The 17,199-nt window shown below is 51.1% G+C and overlaps 1 protein-coding gene across 1 annotated transcript; it reads right to left on the reverse strand.

Annotated features, from left to right (window-relative positions):
- Positions 1 to 28: 28 nt before the first annotated feature.
- Positions 29 to 15,723, reverse strand: LOC115078191 (calpain-5-like). The gene is made up of 12 exons (XM_029580933.1): positions 14,678 to 15,723; positions 13,287 to 13,418; positions 12,666 to 12,874; positions 12,346 to 12,538; positions 11,994 to 12,187; positions 11,029 to 11,106; positions 4,090 to 4,282; positions 3,633 to 3,755; positions 3,334 to 3,530; positions 2,441 to 2,562; positions 2,208 to 2,344; positions 29 to 419 (listed from the first exon to the last, which is right to left on the reverse strand). The coding sequence occupies exons 1-12, from the start codon at positions 14,840 to 14,842 to the stop codon at positions 246 to 248; spliced, it is 1,917 nt and encodes a 638-aa protein (XP_029436793.1). The 5' UTR covers positions 14,843 to 15,723; the 3' UTR covers positions 29 to 245.
- Positions 15,724 to 17,199: the final 1,476 nt, after the last annotated feature.

Raw genomic sequence — 17,199 nt, forward strand, 5'->3', positions numbered from 1 at the left:
TTTATCATCATCACCACAGAAACCTGGGACAGCAATTCACTGTTTTATTTAATTCTCAGCTGGAGAACTCCCGTCGAGCACAGGGATCCATCAGAACCGAGCTCTCTCCCAGAACCCAGCGCCGGGGTTGTCCGGATGCAGGAGGAAGTCCCAGTTTTGAAGGATCCGAGCAGCGCCGGACCCCTAGGAAGCAGAGCTCCGGCCCAGGAGTGCAGGAGACGGGGGGCGCAGGGGCAGAGACGCCTTCAGAGCGCACAGAGGTCCGCGCTAGATGAGGTCTCGACCAGGATGGACCCGGAAGCCGCTCCCTGTCGTGGGCTCTGTAAGCGAAGGACTTCATTCTTCCCCATCTCCCCAGCAGCTGCTGGAACCGTCACGTATCCCTGGAGAGTGTCCCGCAGCCAACCTTTCACCCAGACCTGGAGCCAGAAACAGGAGAAGGATGAGAAAGAAGCCCCGAGCAAAACCTTTCCTGCTATAACAGCGAGGGGCGGACATAAGAAACGCAGCAGCAAATGCAGGTCACAAGTGGCTGGCAGGATCCAATCTGAGCACCAACCCTTCTTACTCATAAGAAGGGAGAAGCAGTGGCTTTCCTCAGCTCTACAATGGTTGATAGTGGTTTATGGACTTTTCCTCCAGGAACTTGTCAAAACTCTTTTTTAAACCCATATATGCTAACTGCTTTCACCACATCCTCCAGCATTAAATGCCATAGTTTGTGTGCTGAATGAAATGAAAAAAAAACCAAAACCTTTTTTTAATTTGTTTTAAATGTGCTACCTATTAGCTTCATGGAGTGTCTCCTAGTCATTGGAAAGGGAAAATAACCCCACTCAAGATTTTATAGAGCTCTATTCACATCTCTTCCTGATCTTTTTAGCTTTTTCTAATAGGAAATGCATTTAATCCCCTTTATCATTTTTTTTCACCCTTCTCTGTACCATACTCCCTAAGACCTTCAATGGTGACCAGCAGGCAACAGACCATGGGCATTTACTATCTTATTGACCCCGCAGTGCACCAAGTAAGAAACCTCAGTAGCCCCAGATATGGGATCTGAATACAACTATTAACCTTGTGAGACTGGAAAATTGGGCATCGAAATGGCAGATGAAATTTAATGTGGATAAGTGCAAGGTGATGCATATAGGGAAAAATAACCCATGCTATAGTTACACAATGTTGGGTTCCATATTAGGTGCTACAACCCAAGAAAGAGATCTAGGTGTCATAGTGGATAACACATTGAAATCGTCGGTTCAGTGTGCTGCGGCAGTCAAAAAAGCAAACAGAATGTTGGGAATTATTAGAAAGGGAATGGTAAATAAAACAAAGTCATAATGCCTCTGTATCGCTCCATGGTGAGACCACACCTTGAATACTGTGTACAATTCTGGTCGCCGCATCTCAAAAAAAGATGGAGAAGGTACAGAGAAGGGCAACCAAAATGATAAGGGGAATGGAACAACTTCCCTATGAGGAAAGACTAAAGAGGTTAGGACTTTTCAGCTTGGAGAAGAGACGGTTGAGGGGGGACATGATAGAGGTGTTTAAAATCATGAGAGGTCTAGAACAGGTAGATGTGACTCGGTTATTTACTCTTTCGGATAATAGAAAGACTAGGGGACACTCCATGAAGTTAGCATGGGGCACATTTAAAACTAATCGGAGAAAGTTCTTCTTCACTCAGTGCACAATTAAACTCTGGAATTTGTTGCCAGAGGATGTGGTTAGTGCAGTTAGTATAGCTGGGTTTAAAAAAGGATTGGATAAGTTCTTGGAGGAGAAGTCCATTACCTGCCATTAAGTTCACTTAGAGAATAGCCACTGCCATTAGCAATGGTTACATGGAATAGACTTAGTTTTTGGGTACTTGCCAGGTTCTTATGGCCTGGATTGGCCACTGTTGGAAACAAGATGCTGGGCTTGATGGACCCTTGGTCTGACCCAGTATGGCAGGTTCTTATGTTCTTACGAGTGGAACCTTAAACAAGCATTGAGGGCCCCCTAGTGGCCAGTTGCAAGCATCACACTCCCCAGTTCAGTTTTCGACTCTTGCCACTGGTGACCTCCGACAGCCGTGCTTTGTCAACATTAGAGATTTGGGATGGGGGAATCTCTTCCAACTCAATTCACCCCCCACCCCTTTGCAACCGCTCCAAGGGGCTGCCGGCCAGTCTCTAGAGAAGAGGTACAGGAATTACCTCGATTTTCACCGGCTTTTGCGGCTTCTTCCTATAGAAGATCCCTTGCAGGCCAAATTCAGGGCGGGAGGTGCCTTTGTGCACCTTTGACCTCACTTGCTGGCCCTCACACTTGATCACAGCATAGACGTCTGGCTCTGGAAGGCAAAACCTCTGGTCAGGATTCAGCGGTCAGGAAGGGCCTGGGCTAACCTCCCCCCCTCCCTAAGCTCTCCCCGCACAGCCCCTCTTACCATTCTCGGTAGCAGGCAGGGAGAGTCCGACCGCGCTGTGCAGGGTCACGGAGGAGACAAGCCGTGGGTTGCCCAAGCAGCAGCTCCAGCAGGAGGGCTCTGGCTGGTCCTTGTTCAGCTCCCTGAAGGTTGGGCCATCAAGGACAGAAAGGTCAAGTCACAGCAACCTCTCGTCGTCCCCCCCCCCCCCAGCAGATCAACAGCCCCAGTGTCTCGGCCCAGCAGCGAATACCCTCAAGTATCTCAAGCTGAGAGGGAAATCCCCATCATGCCTCAGTCTGGGGGTAGTGGGAGGCAGCCCTGCAATATCTCACTCTTGGGAAGGGAATGAAGGGGCAAAAAAACGCTCTGGTCAGCCTTGAATTGGTGAATGGCTGACACGAGGGGCTGGCGCTCTGCTTTTGTGGCACGGGGTTAGTTCCCATAAAGCAAATCAGAGGAAGTTTGCTTAGGGTCTGAGGTAAAACCCGGAACTCCCACCCCGAGGAATTGGCTTGGTCCTGAGGGAACACAAGCAGGGATGGATTTGGTGGACTGCCGCCCCCTCGGCGTCGATTCAGTGCCAGTGACCGCCTGCCCATCCCCATCAACTCTGCAAAGCTGCATGATATGTGTGGGGCACCCCAGGACCTCCTCAGAGGGCAGCGAGTCTGGGGATCTAAGCCTGCGCTTGCCAGACTCGCGCGCCCCCAGAGAATCGCAGAGGGAGCGGGGCCCTATGATGGTTTCCCGGAGGAGAGAGGAGGGAGCGGTGGCAGAAGCAGCAGGGGGTGCCTTCCGAGGTCCGGGACAGGACTGCGGGGTGGCGGTCGGGAGTTTGAACTGAGTTTCTGGAGACCTGATCCTTGCTAACTGGACTTGCCAACAGCCCTCCCGCTGCCGCCCAGCCATACCTGAGTTTGGATGCCTGGTCTGTGAAGACCCGGAGCAGGAAGCTGCCGGTCTCTCCGGGGGAGAAGGTGGTGGGAACCACCACGTACTTCCCCTGCTGCAGCTCCACCCGCTTGAAGACACTCCGGGAGTTAATGTAGGTGGAGCTCGCCACTTTCCCCTTGCTGAGGTGCATGCGGTATTTCCTGTTCATTTCCACCTGTCGTCGTCCCCCCCCCCCGGGAGAGAAGGGGGCACGTCAGTCCCGGCGCACGGGTATTGAGCGGGCTGCCGCCTCATCCTCCCATCCCCAGGCTCTTACTTTGAAGACGTCAAAGCCCATGGCCAGGTTCTGCCCAGCTCCCGCCCTGCGGTCGGCCCTCTTGTCTTGCTGCTGGAGGCAAATCAGGGCGGAGTCGTCCTCGGAGGAAACATCGAAGGAGAACTTGAAAGGCAGAAGAAAACGTTAAGTGCTGGGGGTTCTCCTGGGTCCCGGAGGAGGTCTCCAGAGCTGCTGCCATTCATCTGCTCCGGAGGTTTCCAGGAACAAGGAAGGGGAAGGGGAGAAAATTCGAAAGGGAAAAGGGAGAAGAGGAGCAAAAAAAAAAAGTGATAAGACAGAGAAGAAAGAAGGGAGCAGACAAGAGAGAGCAGAAGGGAGGTGCGAGGAGAAGCGGGAGTCAGGGTGAAAGAATGTACTTGTGTTTCAGTTACTGCCCGAGAGTCCCAAGCATCAGGGGTGAGAAGGGAAGGGCACTCTCAGCGGACCTGGGCCCCACCTGCGGGTTCTGCATGAAGGTCTGGTTGTTACTGCAGCCCCCACTCCGGTTCTTCAGGGGATCTGGGCTCTGACGCCACTCGCTGAACAGCAAGGCCTCCGCCCAGGTCTTGTGCAGGCTGAGGAGGCGGGTGTTGATCCTCCGACACACCACCAGATCAGTAAAGTACTGGCAGAAGTCGTCAAAGCTCATCCTGTGACGGAAAGCGAGCAAAGAGGAGAAAGCATGAGGATGCGCGGCCATCAGCACCAGCACCGTCATCAGCCTCGGTACTCCTACACTATTACCAGCACCGTCATCAGCCTCGGTACTCCTACACTATTACCAGCACCGTCATCATCCTCGGTACTCCTACACTATTACCAGCACCGTCAACAGCCTCGGTACTCCTACACTATTACCAGCACCGTCAACAGCCTCGGTACTCCTACACTATTACCAGCACCGTCAACAGCCTCGGTACTCCTACACTATTACCAGCACCGTCAACAGCCTCGGTACTCCTACACTATTACCAGCACCGTCATCATCCTCGGTACTCCTACACTATTACCAGCACCGTCATCAGCCTCGGTACTCCTACACTATTACCAGCACCAGCACCGTCATCATCCTCGGTACTCCTACACTATTACCAGCACCGTCATCATCCTCGGTACTCCTACACTATTACCAGCACCGTCAACAGCCTCGGTACTCCTACACTATTACCAGCACCGTCAACAGCCTCGGTACTCCTACACTATTACCAGCACCGTCATCAGCCTCGGTACTCCTACACTATTACCAGCACCGTCATCATCCTCGGTACTCCTACACTATTACCAGCACCGTCATCATCCTCGGTACTCCTACACTATTACCAGCACCGTCATCAGCCTCTGTACTCCTACACTATTACCAGCACCGTCATCATCCTCGGTACTCCTACACTATTACCAGCACCAGCACCGTCATCATCCTCGGTACTCCTACACTATTACCAGCACCGTCATCATCCTCGGTACTCCTACACTATTACCAGCACCAGCACCGTCATCAGCCTCGGTACTCCTACACTATTACCAGCACCGTCATCATCCTCGGTACTCCTACACTATTACCAGCACCGTCAACAGCCTCTGTACTCCTACACTATTACCAGCACCGTCAACAGCCTCGGTACTCCTACACTATTACCAGCACCGTCATCAGCCTCGGTACTCCTACACTATTACCAGCACCGTCAACAGCCTCGGTACTCCTACACTATTACCAGCACTGTCATCATCCTCGGTACTCCTACACTATTACCAGCACCAGCACCGTCATCAGCCTCGGTACTCCTACACTATTACCAGCACCAGCACCGTCAACAGCCTCGGTACTCCTACACTATTACCAGCACCGTCATCAGCCTCGGTACTCCTACACTATTACCAGCACCGTCATCAGCCTCGGTACTCCTACACTATTACCAGCACCGTCATCATCCTCGGTACTCCTACACTATTACCAGCACCGTCATCATCCTCGGTACTCCTACACTATTACCAGCACCGTCATCAGCCTCGGTACTCCTACACTATTACCAGCACCGTCATCAGCCTCGGTACTCCTACACTATTACCAGCACCGTCATCAGCCTCGGTACTCCTACACTATTACCAGCACCGTCATCAGCCTCGGTACTCCTACACTATTACCAGCACCGTCATCAGCCTCGGTACTCCTACACTATTACCAGCACTGTCATCATCCTCGGTACTCCTACACTATTACCAGCACCAGCACCGTCATCAGCCTCGGTACTCCTACACTATTACCAGCACCGTCATCAGCCTCTGTACTCCTACACTATTACCAGCACCGTCATCATCCTCGGTACTCCTACACTATTACCAGCACCGTCATCAGCCTCGGTACTCCTACACTATTACCAGCACCAGCACCGTCATCAGCCTCGGTACTCCTACACTATTACCAGCACCGTCATCAGCCTCGGTACTCCTACACTATTACCAGCACCGTCATCATCCTCGGTACTCCTACACTATTACCAGCACCGTCATCAGCCTCGGTACTCCTACACTATTACCAGCACCGTCATCAGCCTCGGTACTCCTACACTATTACCAGCACCGTCATCATCCTCGGTACTCCTACACTATTACCAGCACCGTCATCAGCCTCGGTACTCCTACACTATTACCAGCACCAGCACCGTCATCAGCCTCGGTACTCCTACACTATTACCAGCACCGTCATCAGCCTCGGTACTCCTACACTATTACCAGCACCGTCATCATCCTCGGTACTCCTACACTATTACCAGCACTGTCATCATCCTCGGTACTCCTACACTATTACCAGCACCAGCACCGTCATCAGCCTCGGTACTCCTACACTATTACCAGCACCGTCATCAGCCTCGGTACTCCTACACTATTACCAGCACTGTCATCATCCTCGGTACTCCTACACTATTACCAGCACCAGCACCGTCATCAGCCTCGGTACTCCTACACTATTACCAGCACCGTCATCAGCCTCGGTACTCCTACACTATTACCAGCACTGTCATCATCCTCGGTACTCCTACACTATTACCAGCACCAGCACCGTCATCATCCTCGGTACTCCTACACTATTACCAGCACTGTCATCATCCTCGGTACTCCTACACTATTACCAGCACCGTCATCAGCCTCGGTACTCCTACACTATTACCAGCACCGTCATCATCCTCGGTACTCCTACACTATTACCAGCACCAGCACCGTCAACAGCCTCGGTACTCCTACACTATTACCAGCACCAGCACCAGCACCGTCATCAGCCTCGGTACTCCTACACTATTACTAGCACCGTCATCAGCCTCGGTACTCCTACACTATTACCAGCACCGTCATCAGCCTCGGTACTCCTACACTATTACCAGTACCGTCATCATCCTCGGTACTCCTACACTATTACCGGCACCGTCAACAGCCTCGGTACTCCTACACTATTACCAGCACCGTCATCATCCTCGGTACTCCTACACTATTACCAGCACCGTCATCAGCCTCGGTACTCCTACACTATTACCAGTACCGTCATCATCCTCGGTACTCCTACACTATTACCGGCACCGTCAACAGCCTCGGTACTCCTACACTATTACCAGCATCGTCATCAGCCTCGGTACTCCTGCACTATTACCAGCACCAGCGGTCAGCCTCGGTACTCCTACACTATTACCAGCAGCAGCACCGTCAACAGTCTCGGTACTCCTACACTATTACCAGCACCGTCATCATCCTCGGTACTCCTGCACTATTACCAGCACCATCATCATCCTCGGTACTCCTACACTATTACCAGCAGCAGCACCGTCAACAGCCTCGGTACTCCTACACTATTACCAGCACCAGCACCGTCATCAGCCTCGGTACTCCTACACTATTACCAGCACCGTCATCAGCCTCGGTACTCCTACACTATTACCAGCACCGTCATCAGCCTCGGTACTCCTACATTACCAGCACTGTCATCATCCTCAGTACTCCTACACTATTACCAGCACCAGCACCGTCATCAGCCTCAGTACTCCTACACTATTACCAGCACCAGCACGTCATCAGCCTCGGTACTCCTACACTATTACCAGCACCGTCATCATCCTCGGTACGCCTACATTATTACTAGCACCATCATCATCCTCGGTACTCCTACACTATTACCGGCACCGTCATCAGCTCTGGCACTCCTAAATTCTTTTCTAGACTTTTAGATTACAATAAGTGGGTCTAGTGCCTTGACTTCTGTTCACAGAAAAGCAAGAGACAATCTACTCTACATTTCAGCGAGGCTTTTCTCTGTCTCCATCTGCTGGCAGGGATGAATAAACCCAGGAGTCTGGACGGATCCGGGTATGTACAGGGAAGAGACAATCTACTCTACATTTCAAGTACAGCCTTTAAGACTTCTCCTCCTCCATTTCTTTGCTTAAAGCATTTGTACTCTAGAACATAAGAGCATGCCATGCTGAGGCAGACTAAAGGTCCATCGAGCCCGGCATCCTGTCTCTGACAGCAGCCAATCCAGGTCACAAATACCCAGCAGATTCCACAGACCAGATCCATTTCTTGTTGCTCACTGCCAGGGATAAGCGCTGGCTTTCCCAGGTCTGCCTGGCTAATAACTGTTCATGGGCTTCTCCGAGCAACATACGAAAAAAAAAAAATTGGCTTCAAAAGCATCAACCCCATACAAACGGGTCACCAAAAGAAATCCAAAGATTTAATAAAACAAACTTTTTTTTTTCCAAAAAAAACTCAAACAAAAATTTTTTATTAACTTTATTAAATTGATCTTCATATACGCAAAGTACCTCAAAGCAAAGAAAATACCTAAACATCCACATAAGATTTGCTATACTGGGTCAGACCAGGGGTCCATCAAGCCCAGCATCCTGTTTCCAATGGTGGCCGATCTAGGTCACAAGTACCCAGCAGGATCCCATACAGTAAATAGATCCCATGCTGCTAACGCCCAGAGACAAGCAGAAGCTATTCCTTAAGTCTAACCTGATTAATAGCAGTTTATGGACTTCTCCTCCAGGAACTCGTCCAAACCTGTTTTAAACCTAGCTACGCTAGCTGCCTTAACCGCATACTACATAAACAATAATTTACATTCAGTATGAAAAAAATAAAAACACACAAATGTTTATTGCATTTTTTCTGCATTTGCACTTTTGATTGCATATATTATTGTATTATTTTATGGCATTTATTGTTTTTGATGTGTTATTTGCATGATACACAGCTATGTTTGTTTTGTGAACCACTTGGGGTTGGACTGTGTCTATGGTAAGTGATGTACACAACATAACCTAACCTTCCACAAACTTTCCATGCGTCTAACCTAGTGCACGCGCGACCCCATTTATTGATCATGTTATAAGAGCATGCCACAAATTCGGTGCATGATGTACATGATCTTTATTGGCCATTTTGACAAATCTGTGCTTTATGTCCTCATGGTTTGCTTATTGCAGATCTGTGTACTTCTGAGTCACTTCCATTCCAACCCGACTTTGGGGAATGCGGGACAAACCAGCCCTCCACAGTGCAAGTGTGACAGTGTGAATGAATGCTACATAGAAGATAAGTGAAGAGCAATGCTTCAGCAGAAATACTAAAATATCCTATGCACCTGAAATTATCTAATGGACACTTCCTTTACAAATCAATTCCAACTCATTGAACAATGCCCAATAATCTCCTTTAGAATTTTTATTTTTTATAACCATGAGAAACCTCTTATTTATAAGAAACACTTAATAAACAGCTAGTTACAAGAACATTTTTTGAAGGAGGACGTGGAATGTTTCATAAACTTTCAATGCATTACTGTCTTGTAATGCTTTGATTACCTTTTAATCATGAACTAGCCACCTCCAACCTAAAAAGTCCTTTTTTTGTATGAATGAAATGTGCGCTGTGAATATTAAAATCTTGAATAATGATTTTGTTAGAGTGTGAGATGGACTTATTTGTATTCAAGGGTCCTGTTCTCTTTAACGTCCGTTCTACCAACGCGATACCGACTTATAAACTGTTCATTTGTAATCCACCCTCCACCCTCTCACAAAATCATTATTCAAGATTTTAATATTCACAGCGCACATTTCATTCATACAAAAAAGGACTTTTTAGGTTGGAGGTGGCTAGTTCATGATTAAAAGGTAATCAAAGCATTACAAGACAGTAATGCATTGAAGGTTTATGAAACATTCCACGTCCTCCTTCAAAAAATGTTCTTGTAACTAGCTGTTTATTAAGTGTTTCTTATAAATAAGAGGTTTCTCACGGTCATAAAAAATAAATATTCTAAAGGAGGTTATTGGGCATTGTTCAGCAGAAATACTGGCATTCGCTACATAGTTTTGTGAGACACCTTTACCTCTCAGATGATATTTTTAGCTTTCCATTCGTAGTTTTCCACTATTAAGCACCCATAGGAAGTGTGATATTTGAAAAGGACGCGAAAGTTTTTTGTTTTTATTTAAACAATTCTAGAGGGCTGGGATTATATTGCACTACCTCGTGCCGGTCTTTTGCAACTTGCAAGTCAGAGGCAAATGTTTGGCATGGGTTCTGCAACAACATTTCTTGGAGAAACATCTGAATAACCTTGCCTTGTGGTTAAGTTCCCTGCAGTTTTCAATCACCCATGCCCTTGGCTTGTGGTTAAGTTCCCTGCAGTTTTCAATCACCCATGCCCTTGGCTTGTGGTTAAGTTCTCTGCAATCTTTAATCATCCATGCCCTTGCCTTGTGGTTAAGTTCCCTGCAGTTTTCAATCACCCATGCTCAGTGAGGTTCATTATAGGATTGGTAATTCATCTAGGGGTTTTTTTGCATTTCATTCATGCTCCTATATTACTGTCATCAGCAGGAACTTCAAAGCTCCTCAATCAGAGCCGGTGCAGGAGTATTAGGTACCCTAGGCAGCCATTGGCCTTGCAGACACGCCCCCCCCCCCCACTCTCCGAGACTTGCCAACTGGCAGCAATTCCTGTTCTCTTTGTCCGCTGATGGCCCTGGGCCTCCTCTCCCAGACGTGGCACTCTAGGCAACTGCCCAGTTTACCTAATGGAAGCACCGGCCTTGCCTGTGTTACTGTCAGTAACATCAGCTTCCAAACTCCTGACTTACTGTCAGCAGCAGAAACCTCAGTACTCCTACACTTCTAGAAGTAGCATCATAAAGGCTGTTGTACCATCTCCTATCTCCCTAGCTGCGCTTCGGCCTTATCATCGGCACCATCTACTCCTCCACCATTATTATGAATGCTTAATAATAATTAGACGTAAATGTATGATGACCACAGGCAAACAAGTTTATGACCAGGAAAATAATAATAATTAGCGGCTTATAACCACCACCAGCACCTCCAGCAGCGAATTTACCAGAACTCCCCATCGTCTCTCACGGTGACTCCCATTTTTTCCCTTTCCCCGCGACTGACCTGCTTCCATTCTTCGGACCTGCAAAAGATCATTGCAGAGCTATTAATGGCCTCTTCCCCTAATGCCTCGCTTCCCTGGTGTTTAAATAGCATTCCTATGTTGAGCATACATTGAAGAAGGTAGCCAAAATCTCATAACATGGGATGGGAAGAAGGAAGACGAGTTACGTTGGTGCAGCCAATGAGAGAAGAGGAGTTGGGTTGGTGAGATATAATGAAGGGAAGTGATGAGTTGGTTTGGTAGAGATGAGAGGGGAAGCGATGGGTTAGCTTGGTGTTAAAGGATGGATGGAGAAGAGGAAATGGGTTGGGTCAAATGATGGACATAGGTGATGAGATGGGTTGCAATTTGGCGAGGTGATGGGTTGGTGAAGATGAGGGAGGGAAGTGAGGTGTTCGGTTGAAGTCAGTGGTGTCATCCCCCTAAATATCACTATAACTCTGGAACATTACCAATATTAGTGGCTCATGGAGCGTTATTGCCTCAAAGCCCATTCTTCTTTCATGGTCTCAGCTCAGGTACTAAGAACCTCAGGGCTGGCACTGTGAACCGCCATGCAGAGGACCTTGGTCAATTTCTTTGGCCCAACTTCTGCTACCCTGGTCAGCTGGGGTGGGGGTTGCTGCAAGGATGGCGCTCACAGCCCCTGGGAGAGGGAGGCTCAACCAGCATTTAGTGGTTGAACCCATGATTGCATGGTACTGGAGGGAGCCTGGCTGTGTGACTTCTGGCTTAGGACTGACACTAGGATAATTAGGCTAAGTGAACGGGAAGATGAGTTATAATAAAAAATACTTAGGTAAAATCCCCCCCCCCCAACCAGACACAATAGAGACCATTTCAGATTGTGCTGGAGACTGCAAGCCGGGAAAAAAAAGCACTGAGTTGGTGATCAAGGACATTACCCATCACTCCAGGGTCCACACCACTCAGTGGACCCCCAGGGATTGCGCATTCGGATCATGTAGAGCTTCCTGGCCTGGAAAAAGGAGAGAAGCCCTGTCCCGAGATGAATCCGCTTTATGTCGGTGACACCGTAAGCATGGCCCTTCACCAGTCCACAGGACATCTGTGACTCCAGTTCCTCCCCTGGGGCAGGCTGAGCAGAGCAAGAATCAAGAAGGCAGCATTACAAGAAGAAAGTGGGCAACCACCTAGGAAGAGCTATGGTGCAGATCGGTCCCCTCTAATCCCCACATGGATAAATTCCCCCCCTCAGAGTCATGCCGAGGGTAGGATCACTGATCCCGGAGTTACCCGGATGGAGCAGCTGATGAGAGAAGCCCTGGAATGCGCCTTCATCAAGGACTTGAAGAGCTTCTTCTTCTTCTCCAGCTCTTCACTGACCTTCTCCTCCTCCAAGCAAACAGGCTCTGATATCCCCCCAGTGAAGTCCACCAGAGCCTCAGCCGTATTCCCACCCTCCAGGGTCTCATAGCAGCCATTAAGCCTAGAAAAAAAAAAAATCAAGCAGTGAACTTCAAACCAAAATGTGCCACTCCTCGCTTTGGCGCTCTGCCTTCCCTCCCCAACAAATGAATGTTTGAGCTCCAAGCCCTGAACCTCTCGCTTCTTACTTGGCATATGCCTTCTCCAGCAAGGCGCACCAGAACTCATTGGCGACAACAGAGCGACAGAAGATCAGCTGACCGTTCATGGTGGGCAGCCGGTCATCAATGGTGACGTCCACCCAGCGGCCAAACCTCCAGAAACGGAAATGAAAGATGCCGGCGTACTTCTCTGGGTGCCGGGGGTCCCAGTCCTGCTCCTTATAATTGGGGATCACCTGATGTGAGAAAACCGTCCTAGATGTTATGTCGTGCATAGAACTATGTTGGGGGGGGGGGGGGGGTCAACATGAACCATGGACACATGGACATTATAGTCAGGCGTCACGCTATATGAGGATACATCTTTACAGACGTTGGAAGTCAGACACATTACAGCAGGTGTCACGCCCTGTAGTGATTTTGTAAGCCATGGATATTTTATCGGGGAGGGAGGAGGAGATTAAAGGGATGAGATTGGGAGAGAAGGGGAGAGTGTCAAGACAAAAGAGCAGGAAAAGATGGGGTAGGACAGCAAAAGGCCAAAAGTTGAGAGAGATGGAAGGAAGGAAAGACACCAGATGAAGGAGTTAGGGGAGATGATACAAGTGGGATACATGGGAGAAAGCACTGCTCGAGGACATTACCCACCTTCTTCCATACCGAGGGTTCAGTGGCTAAGCAAGAGGCAGCTGCCACTAGCCAGCAGTTTCCCAGGCTACCCTGGTGCAGATCCCGGGAGCTGATGCCATCCACGAACAGCTGGGGGTTGGTGCAAATCTCCTGCAGAGAAACAGATGGGGAAGGAGTGAGGGAGTATGGCTCAGTGCCCTGAGACGGGAATAGAAAAGAAGAATGGGCCTGCAGAAAGCACTGCAGAGATGGAGGGAGCATGGCCAAGTATCCTAAGACAGGACTAAGATGGGAGCAACAGGAAACACTGCAAAGATGGAGGGAGCATGGCCAAGTATCCTAAGACAGGACTAAGAAGGGAGCAACAGGAAACACTGCAGAGATGGAGGGAGCATGGCCAAGTATCCTAAGACAGGACTAAGATGGGAGCAACAGGAAACACTACAAAGATGGAGGGAGCATGGCCAAGTATCCTAAGACAGGACTAAGATGGAAGCAACAGGAAACACTGCAGAGATGGAGGGAGCATGGCCAAGTATCCTAAGACAGGACTAAGATGGAAGCAACAGGAAACACTGCAGAGATGGAGGGAGCATGGCCAAGTATCCTAAGACAGGACTAAGAAGGGAGCAACAGGAAACACTGCAGAGATGGAGGGAGCATGGCCAAGTATCCTAAGACAGGACTAAGATGGGAGCCACAAGAAACACTGCAAAGATGGTGGAAGCACAGCTCAGTGCCCTGGGATAGGAATAAGAGCAGGGGGGAAGGAGGAAGCACGGAAGGGATGGAGGGAGCACAGCTCAGTGCCCTGGGATAGGAATAAGAACAAGGGGCAGGAGGAAGCACAGCTCAGTGCCCTGGGATAGGAATAAGAGCAGGGGGGCAGCAGGAAGCACAGCAGGGATGGAGGGAGCACAGCTCAGTGCCCTGGGTTAGGAATAAGAGCAGGGGGGCAGCAGGAAGCACAGCAGGGATGGAGGGAGCACAGCTCAGTGCCCTGGGATAGGAATAAGAGCAGGGGGGGGGGGGGGCAGGAGGAAGCACTGCAGGGGAGGAGGGAGCACAGCTCAGTGCCCTGGGATAGGAATAAGAGCAGGGGGGGCAGGAGGAAGCACGGAAGGGATGGAGGGAGCACAGCTCAGTGCCCTGGGATAGGAATAAGAGCAGGGGGGGGGGGGGCAGGAGGAAGCACTGCAGGGGAGGAGGGAGCACAGCTCAGTGCCCTGGGATAGGAATAAGAGCAGGGGGGCAGGAGGAAGCACTGCAGGGGAGGAGGGAGCACAGCTCAGTGCCCTGGGATAGGAATAAGAGCAGGGGGGGGGGGCGGCAGGAGGAAGCACAGGAGGGAGCACAGCTTAGTTCCCCGGGATGGGAATGAGGAGGGGGCACAGCAGGAAACATTTTACCTTTGGTCGTTTCCAGACCATGCCCACAGGGGGGCTGCGCTGGTAAAAGAGGGACTCATTGGTGGCAGGGAAGAGGGGGTCTTCGAAGAGGCCGCGGCTCTGCAGGCAGGCTTTCTTCAGCTTCCAGTACGTCTGGTCCTGATAGTACAGCACGGACTGCGGCATCCTCCAGCATTCCCTCCCCGCCCGGCTGCGGATCCTGCCCCCAGAGGTGACCCCCCCTGCCTCCGAAGCATGTGAGGGGGGTCCTAGGGTGAGCTCTTGCTCTGGTGCACTCCGCTGGCTGCCGTTTCTGCTCTGTCTGTCTGTCTGTCTTGTAGGTGTGCACCACAGCTTGGAACGCCCGACTGTACAGGGAGGGGCCGCCCTCCAGCAAGCTCAAACTCCAGAGAGCATCCTTTATATCTGCCAGTCAGGCTGCCACGTTACCAGCCCACATAAAAAGCCACGGGGACAGAAGGGGGAACAATGATCCCGGGTCCTCTCCCGATAGTGCAAGCTCCCTGTCCTGCTTTCCCCCAACCTTTTCCCCCTGGTGAATCTCTGCAGCTGAACAGGTTAGTCCGGCTCTTCCTGGAGTCAATGATTAACCCGGCGAGGCCAGGTCCCCTCCCTGACCTGGAGCCCTGCCAGCTCTGACGCTGCGGCTGACAAGAGGCCAAGGCTCCCCAGGGAGGAGATGCCTGGGCCCCTCCCTGCCAGGAGAGCTCTCTCTCCACCCTCCGCCCAGGCACAGGACCCTAATTCCACCCTGGGCTCTCTTTATTTCCCAGAGCCAGACCCTGTCCGATTCAGCCCGCAGGTGCCAGGGGAGAGGCCTCCTACCCTGTACATGCTGAAGCATCTCTGCCTTCACAGGGGGGGGAATAAAATATACCACTCTCATTCATTTCCTACAAGCCAAGCAACTGCAGCCGCCGCAGCCCTGAGTGTAACAAGCCAGGTCCACGCTGGCAGTGTCGCCCATTATAGGCTGGGAGGTGGTAAAGCAGCCAAACTCACTGTTTAAAGCAGGCTCCCAAACTTTTAGCACCTGAAAAATCACAACCAAAACAAAGCAGCAGGGGAGGCTGCCCCCCCCCCCCCCCCATCATTGCTCCCCTCCCTCCAGCTGATCTCCTATTATCAACCTCCGAGCTCTCAGAGCAATCCTCCCTCTCCACCTCCCACCTCTAGAGGACCCTCCTCGCTTGCAGCCCCCAGGTCCTCTCACCTTTCAACCTCTCCCAATGATCCTGTCACCCCCATCCCATCTCCCCCAGCTAATCCCTATCTCCCCCTCCCCGCACCGGATCCACTTGATCCCCCCTCCCTCCCATCAAACAGCTCCTCCTCCCGGCACTGCCCTGGCCAGGCTCAGCAGCAGGTGTCCTCTGGGCCCCAAACACAGGTGGATGACAGGCGGTGGGAAGAGAAGGCAGGGGCAGTGGTGGGGGAAGACCCAAGCAGTGGCCCTCCCCCTCCCCTCCCGGCTGACTCCCAGCTCGTCTGAGACCTGCAAGCGGCAACAGTGCTGAATGGCAAGCGAGAGCCTCCGAGCTGGTGGAAGCTCACAAGTGCTGCAGGGGTCCCGACCTCTCCTCCCACGAGGCCTCCCCTTACCACAAAAAAAACCCCCATGCAAGGGCAGGGCTCCCTCCCCCTCCCCTCCAGCCCCTGACTTCCACCTCTAATGCTGCTGCTGGCACCTGAAGAGCAGGAGGCCGCTTGAGATCCCAGCTGAAGGGCTGGGCACCCGATTTGGAGTCAGGATCCAAAGTCTTGGAAAGCCAAGCAGTGCTGATTCCTGGAAAGAATGGGCCCGGTCCCACCCATTCACCTCAGTATTCAGAGTAAGGAAAAACAGCAGATTTCATGCAGGAGGGGCTCACCGACCCTATGTGCGTATAGGGGGAAGGGGGGGGGGGGCAGTCACCGTGCATGCGTACAGCAGGGGAGAGCGGGCACCAGAGCTGCTAACAAAACTTTAATTCGCTCTTTGATTAGGAACGTCCCGGGGACTGCAGAGGTGTCCTGGGGGCTGACTGCAGCAGGCTCCAGGACAATCAGAGGACGGTGACTCGGGGGGGGGGGGGGGCTCGATTTTACTAAGCCTTTTCTACCATTCTTCGTCCACGGGGGAGGAAAAAAAAAAAAAAAAGAGCTTAGCAGGGCAGGGAAGAAAGTAAAACATACATTTGCAAGAGAGGGGACAGCAGATTTCCGGGAGGGCGAGAGAGGATGCAGTGCCGCTGCGGGTGGAACAAGTTACCAAGAAAGCAAGGTTACTCAATCCTCTGTAAAACAGGTTCTGTGACTCAGACGCTGCCACCGTCGGCCAGAACACTAAGCACAGGTGTGCGGGGGAGGTGCTGAAAGCCACAGGGACCCAAGACACCCGCTTCCCATCATCAGGAATCGAGCCCGGGCCGGCCCCCCATGTGTGTGTGTGTTCAGGTAACAGAGCAATCCTGTCCCTACCCAAGAAAGAGACAGCACTGCTCCTGCTCCAGTCACTACCCAGGAAGCACCACAAAGAGCGC

This window comes from Rhinatrema bivittatum, chromosome 16 (genome assembly GCF_901001135.1).
Source record: "Rhinatrema bivittatum chromosome 16, aRhiBiv1.1, whole genome shotgun sequence".
Lineage (NCBI taxonomy): Eukaryota > Metazoa > Chordata > Amphibia > Gymnophiona > Rhinatrematidae > Rhinatrema > Rhinatrema bivittatum.